The 18,575-nt window shown below is 29.0% G+C and overlaps 1 protein-coding gene across 10 annotated transcripts in view; it reads left to right on the top strand.

The window, feature by feature from the left end:
- Positions 1 to 16,997, top strand: part of LOC127713087 (leucine-rich repeat-containing protein 43-like) — a 32,444-nt gene extending 15,447 nt beyond the window's left edge. For 2 of the 10 annotated variants that reach the window (XM_052219695.1, XM_052219692.1), the window contains 7 exons: positions 2,681 to 2,749; positions 3,386 to 3,490; positions 5,273 to 5,491; positions 6,145 to 6,208; positions 10,335 to 10,373; positions 13,794 to 13,904; positions 16,288 to 16,997. In XM_052219695.1, the coding sequence (XP_052075655.1) occupies positions 2,681 to 2,749; positions 3,386 to 3,490; positions 5,273 to 5,491; positions 6,145 to 6,208; positions 10,335 to 10,373; positions 13,794 to 13,904; positions 16,288 to 16,514 (834 nt within the window). In that variant the 3' untranslated portion in view covers positions 16,515 to 16,997. Of the gene's footprint in view, positions 1 to 2,680; positions 2,750 to 3,385; positions 3,491 to 5,272; positions 5,492 to 6,144; positions 6,209 to 6,502; positions 6,515 to 10,334; positions 10,374 to 13,793; positions 13,905 to 16,287 lie in introns of all 10 variants that reach the window. The other 8 variants (XM_052219699.1, XM_052219696.1, XM_052219697.1 and 5 more) reach the window with 7 other exon arrangements.
- Positions 16,998 to 18,575: the final 1,578 nt, after the last annotated feature.

Genomic DNA, 18,575 nt, shown 5'->3' with positions numbered 1-18,575 from the left:
CTTTTTGAAAATCACATATCACTAAGGAATTATATTTTTCATGTGAAGGAATTAAAAAAAAGTTTCTTCAAATCTAATTCTTCACTAAAACTGAACAAGAACAATAATCGACATTTGTAGTATGGATGATATGAGTTTAATAATGTTTCACAAGAAGATCAAAATTTAAATTACAGAAAGAAAAAACAATTACTAAGCATTTATGCTGTTCATTGTAACTTGATTTTTAAATTCTTTATACCAATGTTTTAAATAGCAGTCTAAAGTCAAGAAAGGATAAGCTCAAGGAGACATTGATTCAAACAAAATCCATTGACTAAAAAAAGGGGGACAATACCATGGCCCAAAAATGAAGACAACCAGACGAACAACAGTCAAACAAACATTAAACAGAACACTAAAATTACACACTTGTTTCGGTTTACTGTAAATTCAGAAATTATTGCGTACATATATTATTGTGATTTTTGAAGAAAGGACAATAATGTGAGATTAATCATTGCAATTTAATAAATATCTTCATACTGTTATATGTATCTGATATCAGAATGCGAGTTCTTATTATTGCGATACTCACCCAGTCGCATTATTTGCATTAATAAAAACCTCGCAATAATTTCTGAATTTACTGTATTCTATATTTATGTTTTTAAAGTTAGATATGAAGACAAATATGATTTTGTTTTGCTGTCAATAGATACTTCATCTTCCTCTTCACACACCACCGAGTATTGATGAAAGATTGACATCTGCATCATCAAAAAGTTCAAAGGTTAAAAAGTAGGACACTGTTAAAATGCTAGATTGATTCACAGGGGCTAGATGAAAATCATAGAAATATATAGTATCTTCGAAATGTGGAAATTGGAGAAGGAAAAAAGTTAGATGAAAAAGACTTGCTTTCATTTCACAGAATTAAACAGACTTTTATTATCTATATATTTTAAAATTTTCCCAAGCTCTGCAATGGCTACATTTAGACCTGAAGGCCTAGTCGATGAAAAAAAATCAATTGATTATTCAGAATTAGCTCAATAAGCTACCAGCTGATTGACTCTCCCATCTAGAGAGCAGCAATCAAAATCATTGATTTGAAATACGTTTTTATCATATAAAATGTTCAGGCCCTCACAAGTGGTAGGGTTGATCACAGGGAGGGACGAATGAATTATTTGGGTTATGAAATAGCATGTAAAGCAAGACAGATTTATAGACTATTGTGTTTTGCCGCTATTACTAAGCTCAAAGATATTATTTAAATTGTATATTTTTAGAGAGTTAAAAATATAAAACATTTTTTTGCTTTCAGTGTTTATGTCAAATGGTAATGATTTCACCAAACAAAATTCCCTTCCAACCTTCCATTTTGTTATAAACTTGTTAACATGTGCTGAAAATTGAAAGCAATATTGTGTTTCTGTTAAATATTAACATCAATTTCTAATCTCTCATTTGATTATGTATGTTTTGAAAATATTGAAAAGTCCAAATTTTGACCAATAACAAAATCTTGACGATTTATTATCTATTCATTTCTAATATGGAAAATTCTTCTAATAGAGTTATCATTTTCAAGCATTTTATCAAAAAGATATTGATTCATTTGGGAAAAAATTATTGGATTGATTTATTTCTGGCATTGACTTTTATTTCTTCATCTTTCATTCCTTGTCAAAAATTATCTTTTTTTTTCATCTCTCATTCGTTCCTTGTCAAAAAATATCTTTTTACTTCATCTTTCATTCCTTGTCAAAAATTATCTATTTTGTTCATCTTTCATTCCTTGTCAAAATTAAGGATTAAGATTGCTCCTCTATAGTAGCTGTTTTCTTATTTTCTAAATTGGAATTAAACCTTAATATTAAAACTCGTTTCTTTTATTTTTATTTATTATTATGATGAAAAATCCACAAATTTCTGTTGGGGTGTCTACAAATTAATATGTTGATGTGAACTTTTCACCTCCAGTGACTACACCAATGTAATTTATATTGCACAATGCACAAATTTTCTAAGCAACAATCATTCACTTGTAGACTAAGTAGCCAAGATATGTCACCATTATTTTTTGCATATTTAAATTTCAAACTTGAGGGATGGCTATAATTCCTATTTAGTAATGTTTTAAATGAAAATATTGATATTTCAAAAAACTAATTTCTTGTGACCATTTTTCATACTGCATGAATGAATGGATGGTGGTTTAATTTTTACTCTTAAATGGAGACATTAAGTTAGACCACTTTTCTTGTTTCTTTAGGAGATATAGTCAGAAATTAAAAGGCCCAAAACTCTGTAAGTTATCTAGTTTCAAATCCCATATTTTCAGACTTTTCAAGTTAACTTTCAGTATTTATATAATGTCTTGTAACAGATACAAAATTGACTAGAACTAGAGCAATAAATTGATTATTAGTTTTCTGCATATAAGTATTATAAAATACCAGCTGCTTCAAACAGTGTAAACCTTTTTGGCTCATTTGCCGTGCTCTTTCACCAAATAGGTTGGCATTGTGTCTAGCAACTAATAAATTTACGATTTCAGTATGCAGAAAACCTGATTATCTATGATTTTCCTTCCTTTTCCGACTAATATGAATATATTCAGCTATACACTTGAATGGCAATGTAAGTTATATATTGCCATGTTGTGATAGTTTCTACTGCCTTTATAAACCAGGTTCACTGCACGCCTGATTCCACTGTTGGATCTGCTGTATCAAAGTCAGCATCAGCCAAAGATAAAAAGGTCAATCTCTTGAATGAATTATGTTTTACAATGGCTGCAAATATTAACAAATCATTAACTAAATTTTGGTGGCTGCTCAACATATATTGTTGAGTTGATAATTAATTTATTATTTAACAAGTTTGTCTTTTTGTAGTCAATTCATATGACATATTTGCATTACAATTTAACTTTTTTCTTAAATGACTTAAATTCCTTTAGAATCCTGAAAAATGTTTTTTGCTTGCCACCTTTACTATCACTTGCTGTGTTAAACAGAATTCTTCTCTGTTTGAATAACTGCAATTTTCTCAGGTTTTTGTCTTATATGTTAGATTCCAAATGGATAAAACAGTTTTGAATTTCTTATGATTCAAGAAATGAATTTTTGGAAATAACTATCAATATCTTCCCCATACCCCTCCACTGGAAAAAGGTACAATAAAATAAAGTCAAATAAATAAATAAATATAAAAAAAAAGGATTAAATATTTTGAAGGAACTGGTCTAAAGGAGAAATATAGACCTACCAAACATTTATGTGTGTAGCTGTATAATACATGTATATAAACTGCTAGCTCTCATTGTCTATTTGATGCTATAATTTAGTGCTGACGTTTTGCTTGCTGTGTGCATTATAACCCTTTGCTGTTGCAGGTTCTGTGTACACCCGCTGATGAGACACCAGATCTGACTTCTCCGTCCGGACAGAAAAAAGATAAAAAGAAAGACGAAAAGAAAGATGAGAAAAAAGATTTGAAAGTAAGACTATAAGGCAGACTGGGTCCCTGCATCTGTATATGACTCTTAATGCAGGAATCATTAGTCTGTTCACAAGTTTGTGCATATGTTCCAGGTCTATTATAAGAAACCCTTATACTTTAACACGTTTTCTTGTATGTGATTTAGGTCTATCTAAAGAAATTAAATTAAAGACTGGTAACTGTTGATATTGAAATTGGTGAGGCAGACCCAAGTTATAATTACCAATTATCTGATAAGGATATTTGAATAAAGTTGTTCCACTATTTTTTTTCAAATTAAAAGCTACCAATTTTTAAAATCCTGCTGTTATAATCTGAATAAACTTGACTTCTTCCGAAAGAAGCAGAAATTATTGTTGATGTTATTGCCCTTACATGATAACAATAATAATAAGACAGGTAATGTAGCCATTTTTTTAGTAACTTATAGTGAACAGTAGTGTATAAGATAGATTGCAGTGAGTGTTTAATTATATACCAAATTTATAGAAATGCAGCAAGTTTTTAATTAATAATCATGGCAATTAGTGTTTTAGCAAATCTGTGTGTTGGCAGTGTTTTGGCAAATTTATATGTTGGCAGTTTTTTTAGCAATTCTGTATGTTGACAGTGTTTTTTATGTGTATTTATTTGCTGTTTTGTTTTTGTTAATTTGCTGTCATGATTTTTTTTTTAAATAGTAATTAAGAAATATTCCTGAATACTTTTTTTTTAATTTGTTGTAAATAATAAATAAAACAGATGAGTAATTTAGAATGTTTTATATTTGAAAAACATTGCAGTTTACTTCTGATTCCAGACTTTGTAAATCTACTTTTTTGTGAATATTTATCGGTCACACTTTTTAATGAGTACCCCTTTCTACAAGGCTATGAACTATTTTGACCTTGCTAAAAGTTGTGAGCTTTTTGTTACTTTAATACATATTGGAGAAAAGGAGATGTTTACATCAATGGGACAGCACCCCAACAACATAAAAAAAACTAAACAATATCAAGACTTCAATAGCTCATAAAAGGTCATTTACCAAAATTTAAGCAGATTCTAGATTTCTTTTCTTTCGATTGGAGACCCAAATAATACCAATGCAAATATAAGGTTAAAGTCAGAGTCAGCCTTTTCCCACAGTTTTTTAAGAGTTAAATATCTCGAAAGGGAGCTCTATAACCTATCAATATTTTTAGTTTATTTTTTTCCTAAACTAATGGTCTTCTGACTTATAGTATCAATTTTGAATTCTAGATTTTTTTTATTTCACCTAAGTACATCCTTAATCAGACTTCAAAAATAGACAGGTGTCTATGCATTATGTAAAGTTCAACCTCATCTTAAGCAAAAAAAAAAATTGGAAAATAATTTGTAGGAGAACTATCAAAATATCTTCCATAAAATTGGTGATTCCTGAGTATTTCATGAAATTTTGGCTAGTGTAAATTTATGTTTCAAAATGATATTAATTTTGACAAAAGTAGAATTTCAGATAAAAACATTACTTTTTCTGAAGAAATTCTATACTAAAAAAATATGGAATTCAAAATGGCTGCTTACTCAAATTTATACAGACTGGTAAACCTTAGAATTTACTTCCTCAAAGTCAAAATATATGTTGACAACCAATTAAAATCATTGTAACAAATGAATTGCATTAGAATGATATTTTTAAAGTTAAAATTTCCTGTTAAACATTCTCTTTTGGTTGTGTCAATTAAAAAAAAAATTGTTAATTATTAGAACAATTATCTTCTAACTTTCAGTAACATATACTTATTCTTATCTACAGGGTAAAGATGACAAGGGAAAGGGAGGAAAGAAGAAGAAAGAACAAGAGATGGAGTTAAAACGAGGACCACCGTCATATACAACACTAGCTAACTTCCATATCCCTCTGGAAGAATTTTTGGAAGGGGAATATGAATTTAAAACAGTGTTTAAGAAAGATGGCGCTGAACTGGCAGCAGAATTGTCTGGTTCACCAAAAGGGGTAGAAACTGATAAAAAGGTTTGTTTTAGCTCCATGTTATTTTGTTACTAGTTGTGATATTAACCTTTACTCTCTACAAAAACAAAACTTTTTTTTAATACAAGAACGTTGTCAATAATTCTGTTGAAATCAAGCTCATGCATATTTTTTTTTTTATAGAAATCCTGGCCTGTTCCATTATAACTTAAAGCAAGTTAACCCGCTTATCAGTAAGGCTTCAGACTTTAACTTATAGGCTGACTAAAATTTCCAACAATTATCAATTAAAAAAAATCATACTTACCAACTGGTAACATCATTATTTGTAAATGATATTGCAGTGACTGGGCAATATTACTATGAGAAAAATACTGTAAATTATTGCACGGTTTTTATAATTGCGAAAAATGCAACAAGGTTGTAATCGCAATAATTTAAACTCGCATTTGGGATTTTTTCATGTGAATGAAGGGTGATTTTTCTCAGTATCTCAAAGTCATAATCGCATTTTGGTCTAAAATGACAAAATCGCAATAAATAAATGCATGCAATAATTTCTGAATTTACAGTAGTATACACTAACTTTTGGTTTTGTTATTGTTAAATCAACAGTATTGTTCAATCAGCAAATTCACTTAGATTATTTTTTTGTACCAAAATATGAAAAAAAATAGTTGTTATTAAATTTTTAGGATGGAAAGAAAGATAAAGATAAAAAGAATAAACCAGGATCTTCTAAGAAAGACAAAGGAAAAGGTAATTTTAAAATTATTTGCTATAGAAACTAGTACAATCAATACATTTAAAACAGTACTATTTTATAAGGCACATTTTCTTGTTTTGTACTTAATAGATGCTTAATGCAGCAATGTTATATTCATTTCTCATTACTCAACAGATGCAATTTTGCTTCATTCGATATTTATGCTGCTTCATTTTAATTGCAATATTTGTAAGTAATTATAAAGAAATGGAAAAAAAGTTCAGTGTGCTAATTAATCTCATATTCAAAATCAGAATACTTAATTCTCTCAATGAACTTTCTTACAGATGATAGATCAGGTATAAACACATACAACACTATACCCTTAATATAACTTAAACTGCAGAATTATCATCTAAAACAAAACACAGATTTTTCTCCAAGTTGAAGGATTCACTGTGAATTGATACAAAATATCCTTTCTTTTCCATTATATTGCATCTACGATAATCTACATTCATGTTTTTTTTTTTTGTAAATTTTTTTTTCTCACTTTTTGAACCGACTGAGCAAAGGCTTTATATTTATAGCCTGTCAAGGTCGTTAAACACTCATGTAGTAGTACTTTTTAGAAATTAAAATAAAAGTTTGAATACTTATTAAACAGTATTAATATATTTTATGGGTAAAACTTTCTTTCATTTATTATACAAACAAGAAAGGGAGATAATCATAATTTTTGCATGAAAAACTTCAATTTTATTTCTAATTTGTGAATGTACCTGTAACAGTACTTTTTTCTATTTCTATATTTTATTTTTGTAGTCATATAAAACTTTATTTATTTTTATTTTTGTCATAACAATTAAAAAACAAATGAAAATGTGTAAAGTAATTTTTTGAAAATTAGTCATATTTTTTTTTGGTTTAGATATTGACTTTTGAAATTATAATGTATAATTCTTGTGCCTTAGTTGGAGGCCATTTGAAAAATTCAAATCTCTCAGAATTTCTTCGAATGATTGTGCTCCTCTGGTAAATTTTATACATTTAATTGAATTTATAGCTGTATCTGTTAAGTTAAGTAATGTGTAAAAAAGCTTTATTTGGATTCAGATTGTACCAGTAAGTTCTTTGTTCTTGATGATTCTTCTGCAGTGTTAACAAAAAACAATACTCATTGTATGCAACATGATATAAACCTAACCTCTGACCTGTTTTGTGAACTTTGTTTAACCCTGAATGAGTTTCATTTCATTGGCTAATTAATTTTTCTGTCATTTGTATTAATTTAACAATATACAAGACAAGTCAAGACAATAATTCATTTAAGTCTAACCTCTTACAAAACACTTACACATTATTACAACTTCACATATCAAACAAGAGCCACTCTAAAAAGAGTTATGAGAGACTATAAAAATTATATATAAATTCATATATATATATATACACACATAAAATATAAAACATAATAAAAATATACATTTTAAGGATGTTTGCTACTCTGTTTTAAAATAATAAGCTTTTTAAAAGACTGTTATAAATTGAGAGTATATGAATAAAGGAAATAAAAAAGCTGAAAAAAATGAAGGGTCTGTGTGCTTGTTTTCAAGATATAAGCCATAGAAAATTGGCGAGAAATTATTCTCTCTAGACTTTTCATACATTAAACCTTGGCACCATTTTTTATTCAAAAACTATGAAAAAATAACAAGGATTGTATAAGATTTTCAAATATGGTTTTTTAAATCTATAGGTAATAAGATTTTAATGACACTACAAAAAAACTCAAAAACAAGTGGAGCGAACATCCTTAACAATATAATAAACATTTTCTTTTCAATAAAATATCATTATCAGATTATAATGAAAATTCACCATTTCAGAATATAAAACATTTTACAAAAATATGTAAAATCTTGAGAACATCTGTAATATAAAAATAAGAAAAAGTGGTATGATTGCCAATGAGACAACTTTTCACCAGAGACCAAATAATGTAGAAGTTAACAACTGTAGGTCACCGTACAGCCTTCAACAATAAGCAAAACCCATACCGCATAGTAAGCTATAAAAGGCCCAGACATGACAAATCAAGGGTGAAAACTAAAGGCCTGATTTATGTACAAAACAATAAATGAAAAACTAATATGTTATCAGGCCCGTAGCGAGGAATTTCCAAGGGGGGTTACGTGGACTTGCGAAGCTCACTTTAACAGTTACAATTCAAACAGAACGTCGACTTTAACAGTGCTTATTTGTTTTCAAGGAGGGGTTCATATAAACCCCTTGAACCCCCCTGGCTATGGGTGTGATGTTTTAAATGAAGTGTAACTTTAAGAAAAATGTTTAAATTGATAAACCAAAGGAACATATTAAATTATAAAATATATAGTACATGTACATTCAAAATATGTTGATATAAATATGTATGAGAATTAAAAAAAATTCCTACACAATATGGTGTTGAACTGTTGTTGCATTCAGTTTTTCACACTGTTATATTCAGACACAAATCCCTGACAAATATTTCAATTGATTAATTAACAAATCTTTACTAATATTTGCTTCCAAAGAAATAAAATTGAACACATATATTATGAAAAATTTCATATTATATTCTTTGTATTTATACTTCTCATATAATCAGCAATATTAAGTTCTGTGTAGCTGAATATTTAATTTCCTGAATCATATAATGACTTAAAAAGCAAAAGTAAACATGAGTTATTTCCCTTCCCTTGATATAGCACATGTTCATTTTAGTAAAGAGTGAGAGATTACTATTTTTTTTTTATCTGAATGAAAGGGAATGAGGGGTATATGTGATAAGGTCAATGAGACAGCAACCCAATGACCAAAATAAATAAAGACAGCAAGGCATCAATACAGTCTTCAGAAATAGTCATTTATGGCTTCATACTTTTTTCATATGAATCTAAAAACCAGTTTGAAGCTGAAAAGGGTTTAACACTATGTAAATATATTTTTATATACTTCTCAATTAAGCTCCACACTGTGGAGAAATTCTTTCTTTTAAAGGGAAGTAACTGATAACATATTTGATTATACATTCCGATTCAGGTTTCAAAACATGAATTATTGAAATGTTTTGTGATAAAACTTTCCTTTTGTCCATATTGAATACATTTTAGCCCTTAAAGAAGTGATATAACACTTACCAGCATATATCATAATATGGTAGGTAAATTTATGATTCAGTGAATCATTCTGGTTCTCACATTAGATAAAATTGTTAAATTAACAAATAATGTTTCTATTCAATGGTAATCATAACCTGGGTGAAACTTTTTTTCTCAAACCAGTTTTTTTTTGCCTTTTCCTGATTTTTGTAGCAAGAAAAATAATGAGAACACTGAATTATTATTCATTCCACCATTAATACATAAATAAGAAAAAAGTTTTTATCTTTCTGTTTTTAAAGAAATTAGTTCTAGAAATTCCCAGTTGTCAAGTAAACCTTCATCTGCCAAATCATCCGTTGTTCAAAGTAAAACTGTCAAAGGTATGAAAACTTATTACCTTGAAGATTTCTAGTTACTTGTTCAAAGTTGATTTTAGAATTTGTCTTTTATAATGATTACTTTTTTGGTAATTTTTGTTTTAAGAAGGAGAACCTCTCTTGTGTAAACTTCATATCAAGGTTGACATATTATAAAGGACCTTTTGTTTATTTTGAATTTAATTTCCCAGTTGTATATCATAATTAGCATTTGAAATATCCAAATTTACAAAGGTTTATGTTTTAAGATAAATTTACCTCAAACCAAAGGTAAATTAAAATTTTGAGCTAAAAAAAAACAACTAAAAGATAATTAATACATACCTACATACATTAAAATAGACTGATTCAGATATATAAATTAAATTACATCTTTGATCCTTTCTCATCAGTGATCAACCAACTAGTTATGTTCAAAACAATGACATTGTAATTTCAGCATCCAATCATATCAGTTGCAGGTTTTGTTTTCCTCTACATATTTGTTCCGATTTTATTATAGAAGTTTGTATTTCAGGATTTTTACACAGAGTTCAAATTCACTACAGGTTTTAAGTGGTGAAATTGCATGGCATTGTTTAAAAACAATTTTATTTCAGTATTGAATTATTTATTGAATATTTTATTTTCATAATTCCATTGTAACTTTACAGCAGGTCGATCAAGTAGAAACACATCAGCAGGAAGTAAAGGTGACCTGTTAATTGTGTTACCTGTCTATAACACTACTCTATTCATAGTTTTCTAGGTTGATAAAAGCTCATTTTTGGTCTGTTTTAATTGTCTAAATTTTTAAGGTGCAGAATTTAAATTCAGGTTTAGGTTTTTATGTGTTGTATATATTTTGGTGCTTAAATATCTGAAAAAATAGTGATTATACAAAAAAAAAAGAAACTAAATTTTAAGATGAAATCTTACAGTCACATGTACAAAATACAGTGAAATCTGTCTTTGTAATCAATGAACTTGTTTATATAGAATGATTTAATGACTAATTGTTGTTAATTGCTTAATGTCCAGTGGCATATATTTCATGCAAAACTATCCAACCTATACAATGATTATTCCATGGTTATTTAACCGGTGTAAAGTGAACCATTTTCTAAACCTCCAGTACCCAAGGCTTTGATTGGACAGGTGTCATTGGTTTTATTGATTTCAAAGATATGTGAAAATTTAGTAAATTTGACAACCTGGAACTATATCGATTGCTTGTCATAAAATATTTGAAAATGTCCACAAGCAAAAATGAGCTTTTTCACTTTTATCAGTAGGAACTGGATGGAAATTAGCAGCTAATTATATTACTGTTATGATTCATGAAGGCTTCCAAGGTACAAAATTAAACTCTAAAACTGGATCCTTGTTGGCATTTTTTTAAAACAGGAATTGGTTTCCATGCATTTTTTATTTTTGTTTTTTTGCCCTAAGTCCTTTGTTACATCTTGTTCCTGATATATATACATGAGTAAGGCTATTATTTTTATCAGTGGATTCATTATTTGGGGATTGGTCTGAGCTGGGGAGTCCTGAGTATTGACAAATGTTAAAATTTGGGCCTTGGTGGCCTAGTGGTCTCAGTAGTCAAACTACTGTATCACTAGCTTGTCAAAACTGAGGTTGTGAGTTCGAATCCTGTTTATGGCAGGTGCGCTCTTAAAGGATTGTCAATTTTCCTAACGAAGGTCGTGGTAATTTCAGGGCACTCCGACTTCCTCCACGAATAAATATTTATCTACAAGAATATAGCACAATAGCATGAATAGTACTGAGCGTGGCATTAAACAGCAATCAATTAACCAATCAATTAAACAAAAATTTATCAGTGAGATAGCATGTGTTTTTCTTTAATATTATTTTTTTTACAGAATTACAGCCTTTAAAAAAAGGCAGCAGAGTATGGAGTCATGTTTTCCCAAATCAGCTAGTGTCATGATTTCTTTAAATGTGCCCTTACCACTCAGTTTATAAAAAAATGCCATGAATTTATGAGTTTAATTTTGTCCTTGGAAGATGAAGGTCGAGGCTTTGCTAGGTTCTTTCATTTCTGGTGCATTGAATTTTATTTACTAGTTGAAATAGATTTAAATATTGAATTTAACATTTTAATTATAAAAATCATGGAATCTCTTTTTACATTTCAATTTTGTTAATATAGAAATTATCATAATATTTTTGTTACATTTTTGTATTAGAAATAATATGACAGACTGAAAAATTGCAATACTGTAAATTCATTTATTTTGATTGGTACAAATTTTTCTAGATTGAAGAAAAATCTATTTTCGTGGGTAGTTCAATTGTATGGTTTTTACAAGTTTTGTATACAAGAAAGTTTTTAATGATCCATGGTTCACCTGTACCTAGAAAATCTATCTAAAATTAGTATTCAATGAATGATAATGAATTTATAGTAATTAAAACTTGCTTTTAAATTTGCTTGTTATATTCTACTGCATTATATTTACAGTTATCATTACGGCATTAATGTCAATTTTTCAAAGATTTACATTTAGATATTAATGCATAATGTTAATCATTATCATATTGTTTGCTTTTATATTTTACTTATCAAAAAAGGTAGAAAATGAAAAAAATATATAAATTAAGCTTATGTGTACTATTTCTTTGATTGCTGCATTTTGGAAATGCCAGATTTGGCCGATTTCCATTCAAAGGAAACTGACCAACTCCTTGTACGTTTTGTAGAAAGCCGATTGAGTAGACGTGGAAGTTCTATTCAGGGTAGAAGAGGTGAAAACATGTTTGAAGTGTTCCCTTCCATAAAAAAAAAAATCACTGTTTGCCTGCATCAATTTTGTTTGTAAAAGACAAAGTTCACTTTCTTCGAAAATACCCCTTTGTCCTTTTCTAATCTATAATATGCAAATTTGTGTATTTTTTTTCCTTTTGTTTTATGCACATTTTTAAAAGCCTTTGATTAATTGACTATCAATTAATTTTGATATAGTGTAATCATTTTTTAAAGGCCAAAAAAAATAAATCTTTTGCTTTTTTAATTTTTTCAAAAATATTCAAAGTGAGGCAGTGAGGCCCATTGCTTTTTTTACACTAATGATACCGGTATTTGATCCATTCTTTTTTTTTTTTTTTTTGAAAATGGACATAACTCATCATACGTAAATCTCTAAAAAATTACTTTTACCCTGAAATACACTAGTTGTCACTTTTTGAAGTTGAAAATTAAACAGGGTTCCATTTGAAATGTTTTGAATTAGGAAATGTTCCAATTTTATATCACATCTTACTTTTAGTCAGAATTATGGCTAACGAGCAATATTTTTGTTTTTGATAAGAAATTATTCTATATGAAAATTTATATTTCCATCTTTTAAATTAGTTAATAATTGAAATGTGAAAATTATACTATACCAAAATGAATAAAAGATTACACTTTAAATGAACGATTGATTATATTTAACTCTACTACATTGATTGTTCCTAAACTCTACTATATTGATTGTTCCCCTCCCCTTTCTGTTCTCTAGCACAAACATGTGAATAATTGTTAATCCTATCCTGTGTCACCTTTGTTTTGTGGTCACTAACATTATGTGATTTGATTTTTCAAGTAAAGTTTCAGGTACAAAACTGAGATGACCTCTACAGCAATAACCTCTTATAACTGATTTTAGTTAATGTTAAGGCTCAGGCTGAAATTGAAATTTGTTTTCAGTAGTTGTATCTGTAAATGTAATATTTATATGATAGTTACTTATAGAGGGGGCATTAATGTGATATATAGACTACCCAAGGGACAGTTGCACTGATATAAACAATTTGATTATGCTCCAGTCTTGGACGAGGGTATTGTCAAAATTGAATCCAATTTTACTTCCCAAGTGCAGTCTTTTTTTCATGATGATGTCTGCTCTTCATAAGTATTATATGCATATCAATGAAGAAACAAAATATTTTTTATACAAAAATGTAAGTTATGTTAAATCGGGAGTGGGCATTAATGCATGATGAATTTTTATTTATGTAGGTTAACAATGACACATGACCATTTCTACAACAATGAAAAAGTTTGTCTTGATCAGTGATATATGAAATAATTACATATTATATATAACATATTTGATTTTCAGCTAGTGTTAACAGCAACAAAAAGGATAGTGCTAAAAGTTCTACTAAGAGTGTTACATTTAAGAAAGATGTGAAGGGGAAGGAATTAAAAAGATCAGACAGTTCTGACAAAGGCAATAATAGAATGCTGTGAATGCTCTAGGTTTAGGGATCTCTGATAGTGACACATTCATGCTGTTGATACATGCACAAGATTATAGGCACTCTAATCCTTGAATTTTAGTTTTTTTTTAATGAACTAGCTGGTTTTGACCTAATATTTAGTGAGTCAGTAAACCAAGGGAGGGAAGGTTAAAACTTTTTAATTTAGTTTTTTTATGAAGATAAATTCAATGTTCTTGTAGAACACATTGTTTCTTGAATCCTAAAATGAATAGAAAAAAGCCAGTATTTTTACCTTGGAATACCAAACAAACCCTTTTCTGCCACTGGAATTAGATTGGGCAAATAATTCAGTGGCAGATCCAGAACTTTTCATAAAGGGGGGGGGGGGGGGGGGGGCTGCTGACTGACCTAAGGGGGGCCCGCTCAAGTCATGCTTCAGTGATTCCCTATATAATCAACCAAATTTATCCCACAAAAGGGGGACCTGGGCCTCCCAGGGCCCCCCTGAATCAGCCTACGTAATTTAGCAACAACAACAGTTATAAATTTGCATATTTTTGGGGGTCATCAGATGTTCAATTGAACTTTGAAAGGAATACCAAAAAAGATAACTACAATAATAGAATTTACAATTTTTTTCTTTAATTCACCTACTTGTAATGAATTATTTGACAGACCTTGGAGTTTACACATGTTTCCAAATAATTTTCATTGTCCACTTTACAGGGTCAAAACCTATAGTTTTGGTGATTATTTTTGTAATGAGACATAATAGTTGATCTTCTATCGTTTTGAAAAATTAATCCATCTCTCACACATTGATGAAATTCTATTTTGAAGTAAATTAAGGAAATGGTACCATTCATAACTTTAAATTTACTGGATTAATATCAATTTTATTTCAAATGTAAAAATTTATGAATGCCAAGCACGAACTTGTATCAACAGCATTTACACCACTTCTGAGTGACTTTAGGAAGGGAGATCACTCTTGTCAGACATCATTCCTGTAGTATATGGTAACACTTGATTGAACCTTCCAACCTTTAATTCTATACTAGGATAAAGTGTTGACTTTAACTTGTCAACATAGATTCATTGTAGAAAACCCATACCTTAGAATCAAAACCACAAATGTGTGGAATAATTTTCTTGCAATTTATTAGTTAGGTTTGAATTTTAACAAGAAGAAATTGAACTTGTTTAGTTTTGAAATGGACATTTTAACTTCCATTTACTTTACCTTAGAATTAATTGAGCAATTTTGTTTTATGCATATCTTGATGAAATTATTATTGAATTAACTAATTGCAAGCATATTGTTTAACGCATTAGTTGGTTGTTTTTTTCACCCTACTTTTCTATCTTGTTAAGGCCCATTAAATCGTCATCTGTATGTTTTTCTTTTTAATTTTTTCACGTGGAGGTGACAATTACTTTTTGTTAATAAAACAATATTTAAAGAATTTTGTATCTTCTACAAATTTTTTCTTTGGTGGTCGTAATTTCACTTCAAAAATGATACTATATATATTGAACAAAGTTATCATACATTTAAACAGATGATTTGATATCTAACCTGTTATTGACACAGGTTGATAAAACATATAAATTGGTCTATAAAAATTTTGACAACAACATCATTATTAATCTGTTTGATTTATGCCTTTGAGAGACACTCAACATTGAAAAAGTAATACTTAAGAAGTTTATTTTATTGATAAGCATAATTTCATTTAGGTTATATGAACTTTAAAATCCTTTTTATATACACCTAAAACAGTGTATGTGTATATAGTCTTAAACTTTCAAAGCATGTTTAGAACAGGACAAAACTTTCAGAATGCATGCTATAGATTTGTTGAATAATGTGTAATGATAAATATTTTTTTTCAGTTGTTCAGCGGTGAAATAAATATAATGACTATTAGTATGTGTTTAGAAAATTTCAAGTATATGTAATTGATTTTAAACTTGTTTCAAGTTTCATACATACTCAAAAATATATACCTGAAGATCTGTGAAAGCAGTGAAAGGGCTAGTAAAAGTGATGAATTGAAACCGTCATTATCTTATATTAATTTTCTTATATGTTACCAGCATACGTATTCTATTTGACTTTTCTTTATATATACATGGATATATATACATGTATATATATATGTTTTCTTTTGTTAATAAAAATTAATTCTCATAGATTTATTATCTAGCTTTTATCTTGTTTTTGTTCTGACAAATTAATGCATGTTGTAAATTTCTTATTTCATGACATTAATCTCATGTCTACAATTTTGTTTTCAAACAATGATATATTTCATTTTTGTCTTCTTGAATACAAAATGTAAAAGCCATTAATGTAATGATGTTTGAATATTTGTTATTTCATTACAGACAGTCGAAGAGCTAGTGTAGCAGGAAAAGGAAAGGATGGCAAAGATTCAAAGGGTGCTCCTAAAGGTAAAGGAGGAGCTCTGGTAGAAGAAGACATTGAGGAAATACCTCCACCACCTCCTCTTGAAGTTGAGGTCAAGGTCAGGTTACATCACTGGAAAACCGCTATTGATTCATTAAAGGATGAAGAAGAGAAGAATAAAAATATTGAAGAACAACAAATCTAATGTAGGAAAAGCCTGAATTGTAGTTCTTCAAAGACACGAAAGCATGCTATTTAAGATGTGCACTACAACACAAATTGTGGCTGATAATCATACATTTTTGCTCACTCATTGTTTCAAATCTTATTCTTGTGTATAGCAGGATTTAAAGAAACAGCTATTTGGCAACCATTTTACAAATAAATTGCAATGGGGGGAAATTTTTTAAAATTGCAATAAAGCCTTTGGATGCATGAAAAATTCCGTAATTATTGATTTTCTGTAATAAACTATTCAATACCAAATAAAGAAAATGCAGTAGTTAACAAAACAGAAACAAATATGTCTGGTCTCTTAAAGTCATTTCACACCTGTTTTCTTTAAAGGAGAAAATATTGTCATGTGATAAAGAAAACTATTGTCTGTGATATTTTCTAATTATTTTTTTTATCATTTTGAATAATTATTGTACATATATTGAAATCATAATAAATGTTTTGTTATTAATTTTTGTTTATTTTTCTATTTTGTACCCCAATCTACAATGTACCTTTAATATTAAATCATTGTCTGTACATCTGTCTGATGGTTTCTTTATACATTTGAGCATTTCTTGCATTATATTTGCTTCACTTAGACTCATGATTTATTTTTCAAAATGTCTAGACTATTTAAGACCAGACTCCTTTTTATTTTGATGATAGTTTTAAACCTGTCATTTTAGAGTTATGGGACTTCACAAAAAATGACAATCCTTTGCTGTGTTAATATAACTAACTGTCTTTAAGGATCTTTATAAAGGCTTAACACAATATTTAGAAAACTATTATAAATAGGTTGTAACTGTAAGCAGTGAACGTGAGCATCAATACAAGATCTACAAAAAGGCTGATATGACTGAAACCATTAGATGACTCCTTATAGGGTTATTGCCATTAAATGACTATTTTTTTGTCTAGTCTGTGACTTCTGTCGCAGAAAGCGAGACATAGGGATAGTGATCCACCTGCAACTTTAACTAGTGAGCAAGGTTATGTTTTTGTGGTCAAGTCTATATCTCAGATACTATAAGCAATAGGTCTACTATATTTGGTATATGTAATGATTGTAAGTTGTACATGTCTGTCTGGCAGGTGTTGTCTGACCTTGACCTCATTTTCATGGTTCAGTAGTAAATGTTAAGTTTTTGTGGTTCAGTCTATTTCTCAAAATCCATAAGCAGTTGGTCAATTATATTTGGTGTATGAAATAATTGTAAGGTGAACATGTCTGTCTGGAAGGGTTCATATGACCTTTACCTCATTTTCATGGTTCATTGGTCAATGATAAGTTTATGTAGTTTTGTAAGTTTATCAGATACTACAAGTAATAGGTCGAACTATGTTTGGGAATATTTGTCAAATTGTACATCAGAATGTGATGTCTTCACTTCCCAACAAACGATTTTTTAATCAGACAAATTAAAAACCAAGATTTATTATACAGATGTATGAAAATTGGACAGAGGTAGATGTACATAGTTTGTAAAGGCAAGTTATATACTTATTGTGAGTATATTTCCCAGTTCATTCGCCTCTCACATGTCTGCATGTAGTGATGTCTTGATTACAACAGGGTACTCTATGTAATAATGAGATGTCAAGTATACATTGATGAAAGAGAAACAGAACGACACAATGTAATAAGAGTGATGGAGGACATTACAGCCTACTTGGAAAAAAAACAGTTTTTTTGCCATATTTACATATTTATAAATGCTTTGCACAGCAGCAGCATTAAAATATTGATAATGTTTTCTTATTAATCTTCTTGGGGATGAAAAAAATTACTTGCTGTGCTTGAGTGTGAGCATGCCTCTACAAGATCGATTGAACAGTTAGCTGATCTCAGCCGTTTCCAGGTTTATTGATTCTGATTTATTTTTGAGATCAGCTCGTTTTAAATTACTTTTTAAGTTCTATCTGATATCTGTAATCCATTATATGCCTGTAAGTGTTTCTTTGTAAGTTTGATACATCCGTGTAGCATGATTTATATTTCTTAAGCACTTTCTGTGACAAATCACCAGTCATAATCAATTTGTCG

Source organism: Mytilus californianus, unplaced genomic scaffold, assembly GCF_021869535.1.
Source record: "Mytilus californianus isolate M0D057914Y unplaced genomic scaffold, xbMytCali1.0.p SCAF_8, whole genome shotgun sequence".
Lineage (NCBI taxonomy): Eukaryota > Metazoa > Mollusca > Bivalvia > Mytilida > Mytilidae > Mytilus > Mytilus californianus.
The sequence above is the reverse complement of the archived record's forward strand: the minus strand, read 5'-3'. Positions and strand labels throughout refer to the sequence as shown.